The sequence below is a fragment of the Neofelis nebulosa genome, chromosome 4 (assembly GCF_028018385.1).
Source record: "Neofelis nebulosa isolate mNeoNeb1 chromosome 4, mNeoNeb1.pri, whole genome shotgun sequence".
Taxonomy (NCBI): domain Eukaryota; kingdom Metazoa; phylum Chordata; class Mammalia; order Carnivora; family Felidae; genus Neofelis; species Neofelis nebulosa.
In genome coordinates, this window is record NC_080785.1 from 156,059,813 (window position 1) to 156,074,178 (window position 14,366).

Consider the following 14,366-nt stretch of genomic DNA (forward strand, 5'->3'; position numbering starts at 1 on the left):
GCTGCTGCCTGGCGCTCTCACCTGCGGCTGGCCCGTTGGCTTGTCCAAAATACCCTGGTGGTGGCATGGGTGGCATGACCAGGTTGAAAGGGATGGGAATGTTCATGGCAGCCACGTGGCTGGGTCCCGCACTGATCATGCCGATCTGGTCGTGGGTCTGGAAGTACATGTTTGAGGGCCGGCCTGCAAGACACAAGGTAGACAGCAGGTGTCACTGGCCATATCCAAACGAGCCTATTGCCTGGCCCCCAAATGGCAGTCGGAATGGTCGGAATGTCCATCTTGTCCTGTCACTGCTCTGACTGCCACAGCGTTTCTTCGTGAGGTCCTGTAACGAGGCCACCTGATACAGAATCTCACAACTCAACCCCCATTCTCGATAGCCTCCCTGGGGCTGGCTCCTGGGAACAAGCTTTTCTCTCACGGGATTTGGGGAATCAATGGCCTACAAGCATCCAAACTACACTTCATTTCCAACTGGGGGGAAAAAAGAAAGAGTCCTTTGTAGGGCAAATTTTTTATTCGTATTACACGCACCCCCGTCTCCACCACTCCACGGAAAACCCCTGAGCTGACAGACTAGTGGATCCTACGAAGGCAAAGGCCCCCCGGTACCCCCAAGGCTAGGGATGTCCCAATCTGCACAGAGCTGCCCTAGGGGCTGGGGAGCCAAAGTGAGCTGCTGAGGCACGAGAGTGTGACCTTCTGGTCTGCCCCCAAGGGTCGAGAGCCTCAGCTGGGCCCACAGTGCGCTCAAGGACGAAGGATGGGCCCAGAGTACCCTCAACTACACGACAACTCACTGGATGTGCCAATGAGATTTGTCACCTGAACCCAGCAATCGGAGTTAACAGGCAAGCAAGGAAAGGGGGTTCGCCCACTTCACACAAGACCAGCTGCTAGGGCATACCTGGCCCCAGGATAGCCAGTGAGTACATGAGGGGACAAGGCTCAATGTAAAATGCGGGCATGTGGCCCCAAGCACCTGGGCGAGGCTGTCACCTTCTGTAGAGACTGGTGCAGGGAAGCGTCCCAGGAAGCAGGGACCCGGGGAATGAATGGGAACGATCTAGACACTGGCTCCAGCAAGAGGAGGTACTCCATGCAGCAGCCTTAGGACACAGAGACCCCACACAAGAGAGCAGTCTGAGAAAACAAGCAGAAACTTGGGGAAGGCAGTGAAACCAGAACCAAGACCGTGGGGGGCCTGGAGGTGCTGCAGGAGTGCCCCTCCCGCTGAGAAGGTGAGCAAACGGCAGGGTGGGTGGGGAGCGCTGCGGCCTGCGGCACGGGAGCAAACGGGCAGCGCTACAGTATTTGCCTGGAGACCTCTACAAGGCAGAGCCATGGTATTTAAAAAACATTTTGTATTTAGAAACGGACAAAGACCAATTCTTTGATTTCAGGCAAGGGAAAGCAAGAAGGAACTCTCTTCATCAGGCAGGTTTCTGTGGACTGAGGTTTGGGAGATCACCCCAGGAGTGACCGAGCCAAAAGGTGCAGGCGTGGGAATGATCAACATCCACAGGGCAGTGTGGTCCCCCCCACAGAGCAGACTCACCCTGGCTGCTCCGATCATAGACTGATCCTGGGATAATGGCCTCCCGAGCATCATACATGGCTGTTGTCATGAAGCGGGCTCCCTGCAAAGGGTTTAGATAGGTGAGGAATTTATCACCTTGACACAAGGAAGAACTTTCTGAAGATGTGATGGCTTGGCCACCTTCCAGGCCATGACTAGGCCAACGCTGAGGCTTGCTGGGCCTTGCCCACCCCTCCTCCACAGATCTGGCCTTTGGTGCTGAATGTTTGTCTCCAGGCTTCACATCAAGCAGCATCACCGCTTCTAAGTCCCCCAGAGCACCCCGGCTTCACGAGGTTTCCTAACTGCCTGTGTTCAACTCCTAGGCGCCACCCATGACTTTGCATCCCTAAAGGCTATGTCCAAACAGGCCTAAGAATGCTTGTGAGACCCGGGCCGGGAGAGCTCTGGGGCAAAGGCCAGCGTGATCACTCCAGTACACACACACGTGAGTTCACCCTCGGCTCACACCTACTACAGGTCATACCTGCCATTGCCCATTACCATGTGCCAGGACGCCGGCCTGGGGAGAAGGGGGTTCTTGGCACAGTCTTCCTCCACCCCTTTCTGGCCACCCGCAGCCAGTGCTCACCGGGTTGATGGTGTTGACCAGCTTCCTGGGCTTGCTGAACTGCATGAGGCTCTCCCGAAGGTTGTTCAGGGGCCCCTCCACCAGCACCTTCTGCTCCTTGTAGTAGTTCAGCAGGTGGTTCCAGAGCGGCTGCTTGGACAAGGCCTTTGGGTTGCCCACGATAATGACCCCATACCTGCAAGGTGTGGGCCCAAGAACGCGGTGTTCAGGGTTCTGCACGGTGAGCAGAACACCACGAAGAACAGTGAGGAGAGACTGAACAAACTCAAAATCCACATCCAAGGTGAGAGGAGCCAAGCCCAGGCCGCTCTCCTCTCATCCCACCGACTAAATCCCTCCCCAGACGCCTGGCCTGCCTGTGACAGTGCCCAACGTGAGGCCTGGGGATGGACAGGTAGGTTGCTGGTCATGGTGACCTGGCAATGGAGCCCACCCTGCAAGCTGCCAACAGTGCACTGGATAGATCTGCAGGCAGTTTCTAAGGAATCCAGATGTCAAAACACAACAATGAGCAGATGAGCTCACAGACGAGTCTCTCCGCAGCCATAAGTCGGCCTCCTGGGAAGTTATCGGCAGTCCCAGCAGACTCTGTGGCCTCAGGAACCCTGACAAGCTGGGGCATGGAACTCAACACCCAAGCCAGGGCCTGGCTTCTGGCAGATGCTCACCCTCACCTAGCCGTGGCAAGACCCCCAAGTTGAACTTGGACCCCCACTGTTGGCCACCAAACGAGAGCACCTTAGAAGGGGGGAGGGGGGTGACAGACAAAAACCAAGATACCCCGCCTGACAGGGGAAGGAACCAACGTATGAGGGCAGCTGTGGTCTGGTTTTACTCAAGGGTGACACAGGAGGCCACCTAATTCTCTGGGTGCCCTCTGCTATCATCACTGTTTCAAAAAAGGTTACACTCCAGGACCAAAAGATTAGATTTCATGGATTAAAAGTCTCTACAGGGACACAACCCATGCTACTGCGTTTTGATCTTAGGTCAAAAGGGCCGAGATGACACGTCCCACAAAACTGAGGCCACAGAAACCCAACAGGACAATAAACGAAAGTGTCTTGCAGGGAGGCATTCTTTCTAGATGGCTGCTTGTGAGTGCTCTGACCTCAGGCTGCTGAAGCCCCACCCCGCCCTGTAAGGGTGTGATGTGAGGACTAGTCACAGGAAGAGGACGACCAGGCAAGGATCAGCTCTCGGGTGGACCCTCCCAGCTCCAGATTCCAAGGGAAAAGTCCATCTGAAGAACTCCCATGGCAGGAACGAGGCACCCGACCACTGGCAAGGGGTCCAAGGGGACTTAGTCCTCCATACCTTGCTCTGGTCAGAGCCACATTAAGCCGCCTGGGGTCGTTTAAAAACCCAATGCCTTGGTGCTCGTTGGCTCGCACACAGGAAAGGATGATGAAGTCCTTCTCTCGTCCCTGGAACGCGTCCACACTGGCAATCTCCACCTCCTACAAGGGACACATGGTCATAGTCAGTTGGCTGCCTTCAAGGACCCTCAGACTGTGTGAACTGTGTTGAGACGCACCGTCCCATCCCACCAGTAAGCCTGGGACCCAAAGCCTGCAGAGCCCCCTGCTCAGTGCACCTCTGGGGAGCGAGGAGGGGGCCCCTTTGGCTAGGCCTGCTCCCACTGGGCCTTCCCAGTCCCCAGCCCCACTCTCCTAGCCTTCCTGTGCTTTGGTTGTCTTTTTAACCTTGGCAATTTGTTTCCCAATAATGAAAGCATACACGCCTATCACAAAAAACGTTAGACTGTACCCAAGTTAACAGAAGAGAGACCGCTTGTCTTACTTTGCATTTTAGTTCACTTCCACACAGAGAAATAATTATCTTGTCCTGTATTCTGGAGGCTTTATCCAGGAGCTGACACAACAGTGAACAGCGTTTTCACGACTACGGAATATCCACTGTAAGGCTAATGCTAACAACTACGCTACAGTGTTCAACCTGGGATTATTTGAAGTTTTGCTCTGAAAACTATCCTGAGAATAACCTGAGGGAACCTGGCGCCTTCACAAAACTATGCCAGTTCAGACGCCCGGGCCGGGAGATCAGGTCAAGGTCAGCTCCTACGTGGGGGCCCAACAGACCCGATCGGGTGTGCACCTGGTAGAGCTTGGTGTGCAAGGAGCCGCTGAACTGCATGTACTGCACCAGGTAGGAGCGCTGGCCCTCATAGGGTGTGATGATGCCGATCTGGTCAGGCTTGGCACCCGCCTTTAGCAGCTTCGTGGTGATCTTCTCCACATTTGCGGCTTCCGTCCTACGAAAATTAGCCTTTCAGTTCCTGGGCTGTACCGGTGGGCTCCTGAGGCTGTGGGAGGTATGGGGACAAGTCCCACCTCCAGGGTGGCCCCGTGAAGGCCCTGTCCGGCGCACATCATTTACCAAGGGAGTCACAAGGGGAGAGAAAAGGCTCACACGTGGGCTTAGAAATACTGGCTCAACAGGGGTGGCTGGGTGGCTCGGTCAAGCACCCGACTCTTAATTTCCGCCCAGGTCACGGTCTCAGTTTGTGGGATCGAGCCCCTTGTAGGGCTCTGCGTGAAAAGTGCAGATTCTTTCTCTCCTCTCTCTCTGCCCCTCCCCTGTTTGTGCACACTCTCTTTCAAAATAAACAGATGTTAAAAAATGAAATTACGCTCGATCTTAGCCAAAAGGCCGAGAGGTGATAAAAAATAAAATTATACAATTCTTTAAAAGAAAGAAAGGAAGATCTGCTCAATAGAAAAAATACATACTGGAAGTGCAAGATGGAAATAAGATGTTGGTGTAGGTGTCCAAACAGAATGAGGACAAGGAAGGCAAGGGCAAGTTTTGGCACTGGGTTAAGAAATGAACACGTTAGCAAGTGGTGAGTGGCCACGTGCCAAGCTACCAACGAAGCTTGTAAACGCCACAGTTGAGTCTGCTTACCTGTTAAGGTAGGAGGTGCCTGAGCTGGCGATCTCCTCTTGGCCCTGGGTCACGTAGAAGAACATTGGCTTATCAGGTTGGGGCCACTGGAAGTCAAACCCCTTCTTCACTCGATCCGCTGTCATCAGGGAGGGAAGAGGCAACACTTCACGTTAGAGAAAAAAGCCACAGCCAATCTGGACTGAGCACAAATGGAGCAACGCAGAGACCGTGACAGCACAGTCAGAGGTACATGATGGAGCAGGAAGCAGCAGCCCCGGGCAGGAGCTCCTGGTCCGTGGGACCCTGGGGAGGCCATCAGAGTGGGTCGGGTCCACTGCCCCCAAACACCCAGGATGCAGTGAAGCCGTGCATACCAACACCCAGCTGCCTGATGCACAAAGCCAGCTTACCCACTGAACAGATCTCACTGGTTGGTGCTTTCTGTGGCCTGTTTAAGAAACCTCTGCCTACTTCAGGGCCACAAAAATATTATTTTCATCTGGAAGCTTCACTGCAGTGCCTTAAAGGATTCATAAGCCCCTACAACAATGGGCCTCTGTGGATGACACGGTGGAGTCCACCTCGTCCCGTCCCAGATCAAGGTCTATGATGGGTGAGTCTGCCCCCAGACTCTGTCTTGGGCACTATGTCCACAGTATCCTGGCAACTGCAGTTCTGCAGTAACTTGTGACATCTGATAGTGTTAAGCCAGCGCCTTCACTGTGGTCTTCACGTTCACCTTGGCCATTCTGGGTCCTAAACATTTCCTTTTAATCTTAAAAACTGGCTTGTCCGTTCATATACCCCACCCATCCCTTTGGGAACTTTGGAGCTGCATCTAATCAACAGATCAGCATGAGAAAAATGTTACTTTTGCATCCAAACAGCCTAAGATCAATGACCCCCTTTGTGTCAAGCTGAGAAAGAGATCACATCCAGGAGCCAATTGGCTAGCTTGGTGGCTCATTAGCCCAGGGGCTGCTGGCAAGCATTTAACCACCGAGGGTGGTGGGGGCAGGGGCCGCTCTATAGCGCCTGCCAGTCTTAGTGCAAATGCTCCTGCCACAGCTGATGTCAGGCCACTCCAAGAACGGGTCTGGGCTGGTGCCAGCACTGCCCTGGACAGGGATCACCTCAGGGCCCAACGGGGCTCCTGGAAGATGGTCAGGTTGTGTTTTGGGTTCAGAAGCTAATCATACAAGAGTGTTCACTCAGGGGAAACTCGCTAAGCTAGGCACTTAGGATTTGGGCACTTCTTTACACTTCAATGAAGTTAAAAACATGAGCTTTACTGGGTGCTGACTACGTGCTGGGCACAGAGGACACAGCAGGGAACCACCACTCCTACTCCCTCTACCCCACAAAGCCAATGCCACGGAAGGAGGCAGAGCAGGGCCGGCAAGGGCCTGAATGAGAGCTAAGTGATGGCTCTCCCAGCTACTGTCAAATTGCAAACAAGCTCCATTTGGCCTGGCCTTTCCTAGCCCCACCACCCAATGGACCAGTGATGTTCTAAGTCTCACGGTGACGGTAGTAATAACAGCACCATCAACTCCCAGGGCTGTACTGTGCAGTGGCTGCACGGCCCTGGTCAGGCGTGCGCTTTCAGCCTCCACCTCACCCACATAGCAGGCCAGACAAGGCCGACACGGCAGGCTGCAGCATTAACCAGACATTAAGAACGCCAGTCTCAGGGCCCGTTTACATTCTGAAAAGGTGAGGAATGCAAACAGCTCCCAATTCCATGGGTTGTATCTACTGACATTTACTGTATTTTGAAACCTAGAAATATAAAATACAAATTCCTTTAAACACATTAGCAAAAATATTTTTAACGAAAAGTAGTATGTCAAAAAACAAAAAAAAAAAAAAAAGAAAAGTAGTATGTCCTGCTAATATTATCTCTGAGGTTTTGCTACTCAGTTCACAATTCAGCGGACTCTGCTTCCGTACTCAGTCTCCCGTGAGCCCTTGCAGTAGGGCGATCAGGCCTCACAGATGCATGCAGCTGGGAAAGGGAAGAGTGTCTCAGAACTTTCTCCACAACTGTGGAGTTCTGCAAGATTCCACACCAAAGCTGGACAGGAGGTTAACCCTGCAGAATGGTGACAAGAGAGCCTTTCTCCTCCGCCGTGCCCTCAGGATGGCCTTTGACTTTGTAACACCCCTGCTGGCTGTCAAATGGGAAGTACTTGCTCACCAAGTCAAGCAGAGCTCCTAAAGATTTACAGTCTTCACAGACATTTGTCACCACCACAGATCTCATCAGAAAAGCTTCTCAGCATTGAGAAGACTTGGTCAGCTCAGGACAAGGACAGGAGATTTCCAAAACTCTGATTTTCATTTGAACCCTCAGGTTTTATCACTGGTGGTAAATACTGTCAACTGTTTTCCTTGAAGCCACAGGCTGGCTGGCAGCACTGTCCCCACTCAGGCTGAGGCACCGGCCAGCCCTCCAGGGTTGCTCCTGCACCCTCGGCACCAGTGTCAGCGCGGTAAAAGGGCACGTGACGCCTCGGTGTTACTATGAGAGTAGTTCGGACTTCAGTGCCGTGAGCTCCTGGGGCCTGGGCTTTGAGAAGCTCAACAGGGCAAGGAGTTAGAGGGGCCGTCGGCTCTGCCATCTCCTCTTCTGCCTGCTGTGTGATAAGCCCCCGGGTGTGAACTCTCAGACAGTGACTGCATTCTGCAAGGACATGAGCTCCCCCCGCCCACACCCCAAGGACATCCCATACTCCAGAGTGGACGACATCCTGTCCCTCTGACCACTGTGCCTCTCTGAGGTGCCCCCTACACACAAGCGATCAGCACATAAGGCCGGGCAGGCAGTGACAACAGGTCTCGTCACCCCAGACCCCACTGTGGGCCGAGCACTACCTGCGGTGACGCCGTTCTGAAGAGAGCCCTCGTAGAAGATGTTGGACGGGAAGGCACTGAGCGCTGGGTGCATCCGATACTGGACCTGGAGGCGGATGGGACGGATGCCCAGCACTACCAGGCGCTCGAAGAGCGACTGGGACAGTCCAGCCTTGGCGGCCTTCTTGCACATCACCACAGGGCCCAGCTGGCAGTGGTCGCCCACGAGGATGAGCTGTGGCGAGAAGCCCACACAGGTGAGGAGCTCAAGTACGAAACCGCCTAGACACCCACTCACGGGGTACTAAGGGGCCCTGAGGGGCCCTGAGACACAACCACCCAGCCGCGCGAATTCAAGCAGTACCATCGGGCCAGGCGCCAGAAAACCTGCCGCCACATACGGGTATCCAGGCTTTCCCAAAAAGGTTCGTGTTATGCCACCTCTCTTTCACAAAAGACCACGTTAGTATGGTAATGGCTTTTTCCGTAAAAGCACAAATCCTCTGCCAATTTATTTTGGTTGTCAAAAACAGGAACTAACACAGGCCTTTTGTAAAAGCAGAATGGTGTAATGCGAATTTTTGGAAAGCGGGCATGTTCTTCACTCTATCCCATTTTGGCTTATGAGAGGCTTCAAGGGAATTCTTTACTCTTGGACGGTGGGGGAGACCTGTATATGAGACACACAGACATGCACTTGGACCCAAAGAGCTCTCTGTGTCACCCATCTTTCCAAGAACCCCTCAGCGGACCCTCCATGCATCCCTCTGCTCTGCCAGGACATCATATGGCATTACAGAGCATTACCAAAAATAAACCTCCAGCACTGAAATCTACATGAAACCGAACAAGAGAATACCCACTGGTTTTCAAACAGGACTACAGCCAACGTGACATGGCCCACCTGCTTGGCGCCAAGAACCACAGGGACCATGCACTCTGGTTCGGTGGCCTGGGTGCTCTCGTCAATTAAGATGGAGCGGAACTGCATCTTGGCGAGCCTCGGGTCCCCTGCACCCACACACGTGCAGCAGATGACATCTGCATTCTGGAAACGAGAGCAGGCGAGGCCTCAGGGCATGGTAAATGTTGCCAGGCCCCAAAGGGCAGAAGGGACAGGACACGGACCACCCCCCAACCCTGACACCTATGGCCACAGGCTGTCCCACCCAAACAATCTCTAGGTCTAGGATGCAGGGACACTAACTTTTGAGATCCTAAGTTGGTGAACTTCATCAGAATAACCCCTCAGCACAGAAATGGTTCTGTGCCTCAAGACAGCCTCTGAGAGGCAATGCAGAGCCAGGGAAACCTTAGTTTGTTAAAAAACAGCAGGAGAATGTTGCAGACCCACCTCCCGGCCAAGGTGCACAACCACAGTGAAGGTAAATACGGGAGGTATGGAAGTTCTCTCTCAAAAGCAAAAAAAAAAAAAAAAAAAACAACCCACAAACAACTTGACCTAGAGATGCCATCCTACGCTTGGCAAACTCAAACAGTTCCCACAGCCAAACCGAACGCGACACCACCCCATAGGTAAGAGCTCACCATGAGCAGCTCCCGCTCGGCGGTGCGCTTCAGGGCCCGGTACCGCTTCTCGTCGGCAGAGGACAGCTCCCCAGTCTCGTCCTTCAGCTGCTGCAGCTTCTGTAGCTCCGGCATGCTGGAGGCACAGCAACCCGTGAGCGGGCACAGGAGGCAGGCGCTGCCAGGGCCCGCCCGCGGCAGAAGCACCGCGCTCGAGGCAGGCGGCTCAACACCCACCTATCCATGTTCCTGATCTGGTTGTGCAGGGCCAGGAATGACACCGGGGAATCAATGGCCTCACGGCTCTTCGCGCAGAGCCGCACGACTTTCAGCCCAGTCTGGTGGATCTTCTCAGTCAGCTGATCCACAGCTATGTTACTCGGAGCACAGACGAGCACAGGCCTTCAACACAACGTGAACAGACGTCTCAGGACTCGCCCAGGGGAAATTCAGGCAACGCCAACTGCCAGCACTGGCCTTCTGAATCACAGGTAGTGGAACCCGCTCGCAATCTAAGACTAACGCCAGGAGTGAACAAAGCTGAAGGAGCTATAAAACCCGACCAGTCTGTGGAGCGTCCTGTACCCACCTGGTTTCTACACTTCTCTCGCGCAGCAGTGCTACTGGGTCCCGCATCCTCACCCTCCCGTCTGCACCGTAAAGACTTTCAAAGCCCCTCGAAGCACACGGGCACAAAACTCAGGGTACGTCAACCCATCCACCGCCTTTACCAGAGCAGCAGGCTTTCTTGTTAAAAGCAACCATAAAGGCCAGACCTCAAACAAATAATACAAAAAATAGCCCCCGGGCAGCCTAGCAGACAGGCCTCCCTCTTTCCACCTCGGGCCGTGCTGAGCCCTACCCGTTGCCCTGCCGAGCCAGGTGGTAGACGATGGTGGCAGAGGTCACGGTCTTCCCCGTGCCCGGTGGCCCCTGAATCAGGCTCAGTGGTCTCTGCAGCACAGTCTTCACAGCGTAAACCTTCAGACACAAGCAGTTTTTGGGCTGCAGCCGCCCCCGCCGAGTGGAGGGCCACCCACCCGGCAGGCTCTGCCGGCCAGGCCAGGCCCCTTCCACCCCCCTGAAAAAGTGAGAACCTGAGAGTGGTTGAGGTCTGGGAGCCCCTGTGCCGTGAAGCGTTTCGGCAGCTGGCACTTGATGATCACATCCTCCACCTCGTGGCCGAGCAGTTTGTGGTAGATGTAGCCTGACACGGAGGTCTCATCCACAGCAAACGTTTTCAAAGCACTCTGCATCCTGGAAGGAAAGCTCAGGGTCAGCAACACGCACGACCCAGACGGGTGAAGTCTTGCCCTCTGGGATGCAGAGGATCATCCAGGTGCTGAAGGCAGTGCCTGCGCCAACAACAAGTGACTGACTGCACAGCAGGTGGCAGGTGCGCCCGCAGGGGGCAAGGTGGACATACCTATCAAATGAGGTTGACTTCCACACGAAATCCACCTGGAAGTTGTGAGTCACCTCCACAGGGGCGCCCACACTGCTCCGCAGCTCAATGGCGATCTCATCGCCATAATCTGGGCCACTGAGTTAAGTTTCATCTTTGTCAAAAGCCGGGTTTACCTTTCTGAGGAGACTTTTCATTAGGCTACTGAGGAGAGAGCCCCCTCCTCTGCGCCAAACAGAGAAGGCCAGCCTGCCCCAGGCGCTCAGGGACAGACGGCGCTGTGTGTGGCTCACTACAGCCAGCTCCCGCACCCTCCCTGGGCGCACTGGGGCAGTGCAGGCACGGAGCGGCCCCACCCCGGCCCCACCCCTGCCGGGCTTCTGAAGGAACTTCCACAGAGCCCCGGGGTGCAGAGCTGGGAGCACCCTGGCCTCAGGCAAAGCCGCTCTTTGACCGGTCTGAAACAGACCGCACGCCCTCAGCACAACTGAAGAAAGGGCTCAGCGGCAAACTCCCCTCAAAGGGGCACCTCCAGCCATGGCCGCCCAAGACGCCTCTTCTTCCATCTGCGGCGCTCAGGACAAGCTCGCCTTTCTCTACTCGAAGGATACTATCAGGGACCTTGATGACGTGGCCGATCCCTTTCCACAGGGGTGCCAGATCCCCTTTGTATCTCAGGCATATCTCATCTCCCTGCATGAGCCGCATGTCTTCCAGAAAAAAGACAACAAGAAAGTTAGCGTTTTCAACATGTGCCGAGGCTGCCACCATGAAGAGTTTAAACAAATTAAGGGACACTTTACAAGGGAGAAACTAGGAATTTTATGCTACTTATGGTCACAAATATTTTAAAACTTAAAATCACCTCTTAACCAAATTATGACTAAATCCTCATTACCAGAGTCAGTCTTGGGCAAAGTGAAGTAGGCGATTCTCTTCTTGTTAAGGCCCAGGTCCCACCTGACCGTGATGTTATCTTGAGTCTGAGCACATGAAAGATAAGACCCCTGTTAGCCTGAGACACAGACACAGGCCTGGACTCCTCGTGTCTGGGTTTCCACAGGTGTGTGCCCTATGGCAACCTTACGAGCCATGACGTCGGGGTACAGTGAGCAGCACCCAACAGCCTGAAACACCGACAAGGGCATATCCAGAAGAGAAGCCATTAGGACCCCCAGAACCCACTCAAGTTGACCAGGAGACCCCCACACGATGTCTGCTCTTGGAGGCGGCTTCTCTGTGAACTGCAGAGGGAGGAGGAGGCTGACAGCTGATCCTCGGAGCTCCCACTTCCTATGTGTTCTTCGTGGAACTGGTATGAGGAGCGCCCTCAGCGTGCCATGGCTCCTCGGGTCCAACTCTTGTAGCTGTGGGCAAAGGCTGCAAACCCAACTGTGAGGGATTTTTGTTGGATTTTAAATCAGAAAACACTCAGGCCGGTGTTTAGCTCAGAGTGACCGGGCGTCAGCCCGAGGGTCACGCCCTCGCCTGCCCTCAATCCACCGTTCTGTCTCTCAGGGCACTGTGCCTCAGCCCGCGTCAGCGTCCGCAGTTTGCAGAGGAAACTGCCCTCCCCAGACCTTAGGAGAGACGCTGTGTTAAAACGACCGAAACCCTCCTGCACACACATCACCTGGGACTCTTTCAGTTTCTTATCGTAGTCGGCCTCCAGCTTGACCAGAGGACCGAATATGTTCTGGTACTGGTAGGCGTCCTCATACCGCAAGAGGACGTGCTGCGGCTCCTCATCCACACCGGGCTTCTCCAGATCCTCCAAGGTGGCAGAAGGATTTTCCTACAACACAAGCGCCACACCATGTTCTTGCCCATTTTCACCGACATACGACAGGAACTACACACGAGCTCACTAGTCACCGGAAGAACAGAGCATATCCATCACCTCTCAGAATGAGTCGACGTTGGCCTGACACAGAGAAGGGCACCAGTAGTCAGTGGTGTCCACCCCACAAGGAGAGCCCTCGTATGAGGAAGTGTATGTGGCACAGGGAGGCAGACGCTGGCCCGGGTCTTTGCTCAAACTTCAGCCATTGCTCCTAACCCTCCTCTGCCCAGGGCTACACCAGCAGGGCGAATATTGGCAATGACACCCCAAGTACACAGCCTGACGCACCTATACCATCAAATGGCCGCATCCTCCAACCAATGCCTAGCCCCTGAACTAGGAGAGAAAATACTTCTTTTGGGGTACAAGAAAGACCACTAGTTCCCTGGGTGTGTAAACAAAAGTGGAGCACCCCCCCCCCATTCTTTCTGACCCTGTGCTGCACCGACAGGGGTGACACACTCTTCCCTGGCCGGGACAGAACAGTATCTGGGCTGTGGGGATATAAACAGGAAACGTTTATAAATCTGGCAATCTGAAAATCGAAGCAGAAAGGTACCCTACTAGATGACACTGCACAAATATTCTGACTTGCACTCAAAAATAAATTCACATTTAAGATTTCGGATTAGGGGCACCTGGGCGGCTCAGTCAGTTAAGTGTTCGACTTCAGCTCATGTCATGATCTCATGGTTCATGAGTTTGAGCCCCGCATCGGGCTCTGTGCTGTCAGTGCAGAGCCTGCTTCGGACCATCTGTCTCCCCCTCTCTCTGCCCCTCCCTCCCCTCATAAAAACAAATAAAAAAACATTGAAAAAAGAAAAAGATTTTGGATTATATATGGGCTCCTGGGTGGCTCAGTCAGTGGAGTGTCCGACTTCGCCTCAGGTCATGATCTTCCAGTTTGTGAGTTCGAGCCCCACATCGGGCTCTGTGCTGGCAGCTCAGAGCCTGGAGCCTGCTTCAGATTCTGTGTCTCCCTTTCTCTCTGCCCCTCTGCCACTCACGCTCTCTCTTTCTCTCTCAAAACTAAATAAACATTAAAAAAAATTTTCAGATTATACAGGTACCTAATTAAAATTTCTAGCCCAGTTACTGAAATTTTATCATAAAAGCTGCCAGAAGCAGAGAAGGGCTTCCCTTGGGAAGGAGATCTGTTGGGCGGGGCAGGCACCCCACCAGGCAGTATGGAAGCCCCTCCCCTTCACTCCACCAGCTGCCATAGGCCCTGCCTCTCTGACCTGTGTGACCTGGACTTTCCCCCTGAACATTCACCCCTGGCCTGGTGTCACCCTGGCTGACACATCACAGGCCCCACGGGGTTGTACAGCATCCTCACAGTCCTGTTTCCCCAGGCCCAGGGTCCTCCCAGCAGGTCCATCCACAGACAGTTCTGGTCCTCCTCCCTCCCACTACCCACCCTCACCCTCTCCCACCCTCTTTCCCTCTGCAACAAGAGAGAAATTCCAACAACCGGAGCTGTCCTTCCCCACAGGCCTGGCAGGAGGTGGCCATGGGCTTCTACCAAGGGGCCACTCAAGTACACAGGGCAGTCTCTCCTGAGCTCCTTCCAGAATCTCCTGTTTTGAACACACTCCCAGCAGCTCCCCCTGGACCAGAAATGTGCTGAGGCAGATTTGCATTCTCAGCA

General features: G+C 54.1%; 1 protein-coding gene across 2 annotated transcripts in view; it reads right to left on the minus strand.

Moving 5' to 3' along the window:
* Window positions 1-14,366, minus strand: part of UPF1 (UPF1 RNA helicase and ATPase) — a 37,459-nt gene that overhangs the window by 3,286 nt on the left and 19,807 nt on the right. Inside the window, exons 6-21 of one of the 2 annotated variants that reach the window (XM_058727360.1) lie at window positions 12,506-12,667; window positions 11,771-11,855; window positions 11,484-11,582; window positions 10,894-11,002; window positions 10,565-10,724; window positions 10,330-10,448; window positions 9,705-9,869; window positions 9,489-9,603; window positions 8,845-8,988; window positions 7,962-8,175; window positions 5,103-5,220; window positions 4,293-4,449; window positions 3,492-3,634; window positions 2,175-2,349; window positions 1,562-1,643; window positions 22-183 (exon numbers count right to left, since the gene is read on the minus strand). In XM_058727360.1, coding sequence (XP_058583343.1) covers window positions 22-183; window positions 1,562-1,643; window positions 2,175-2,349; window positions 3,492-3,634; window positions 4,293-4,449; window positions 5,103-5,220; window positions 7,962-8,175; window positions 8,845-8,988; window positions 9,489-9,603; window positions 9,705-9,869; window positions 10,330-10,448; window positions 10,565-10,724; window positions 10,894-11,002; window positions 11,484-11,582; window positions 11,771-11,855; window positions 12,506-12,667 — 2,209 coding nt within the window. Of the gene's footprint in view, window positions 1-21; window positions 184-1,561; window positions 1,644-2,174; window positions 2,350-3,491; window positions 3,635-4,292; window positions 4,450-5,102; window positions 5,221-7,961; window positions 8,176-8,844; window positions 8,989-9,488; window positions 9,604-9,704; window positions 9,870-10,329; window positions 10,449-10,564; window positions 10,725-10,893; window positions 11,003-11,483; window positions 11,583-11,737; window positions 11,856-12,505; window positions 12,668-14,366 lie in introns of both variants that reach the window. The other variant, XM_058727359.1, reaches the window with a different exon arrangement.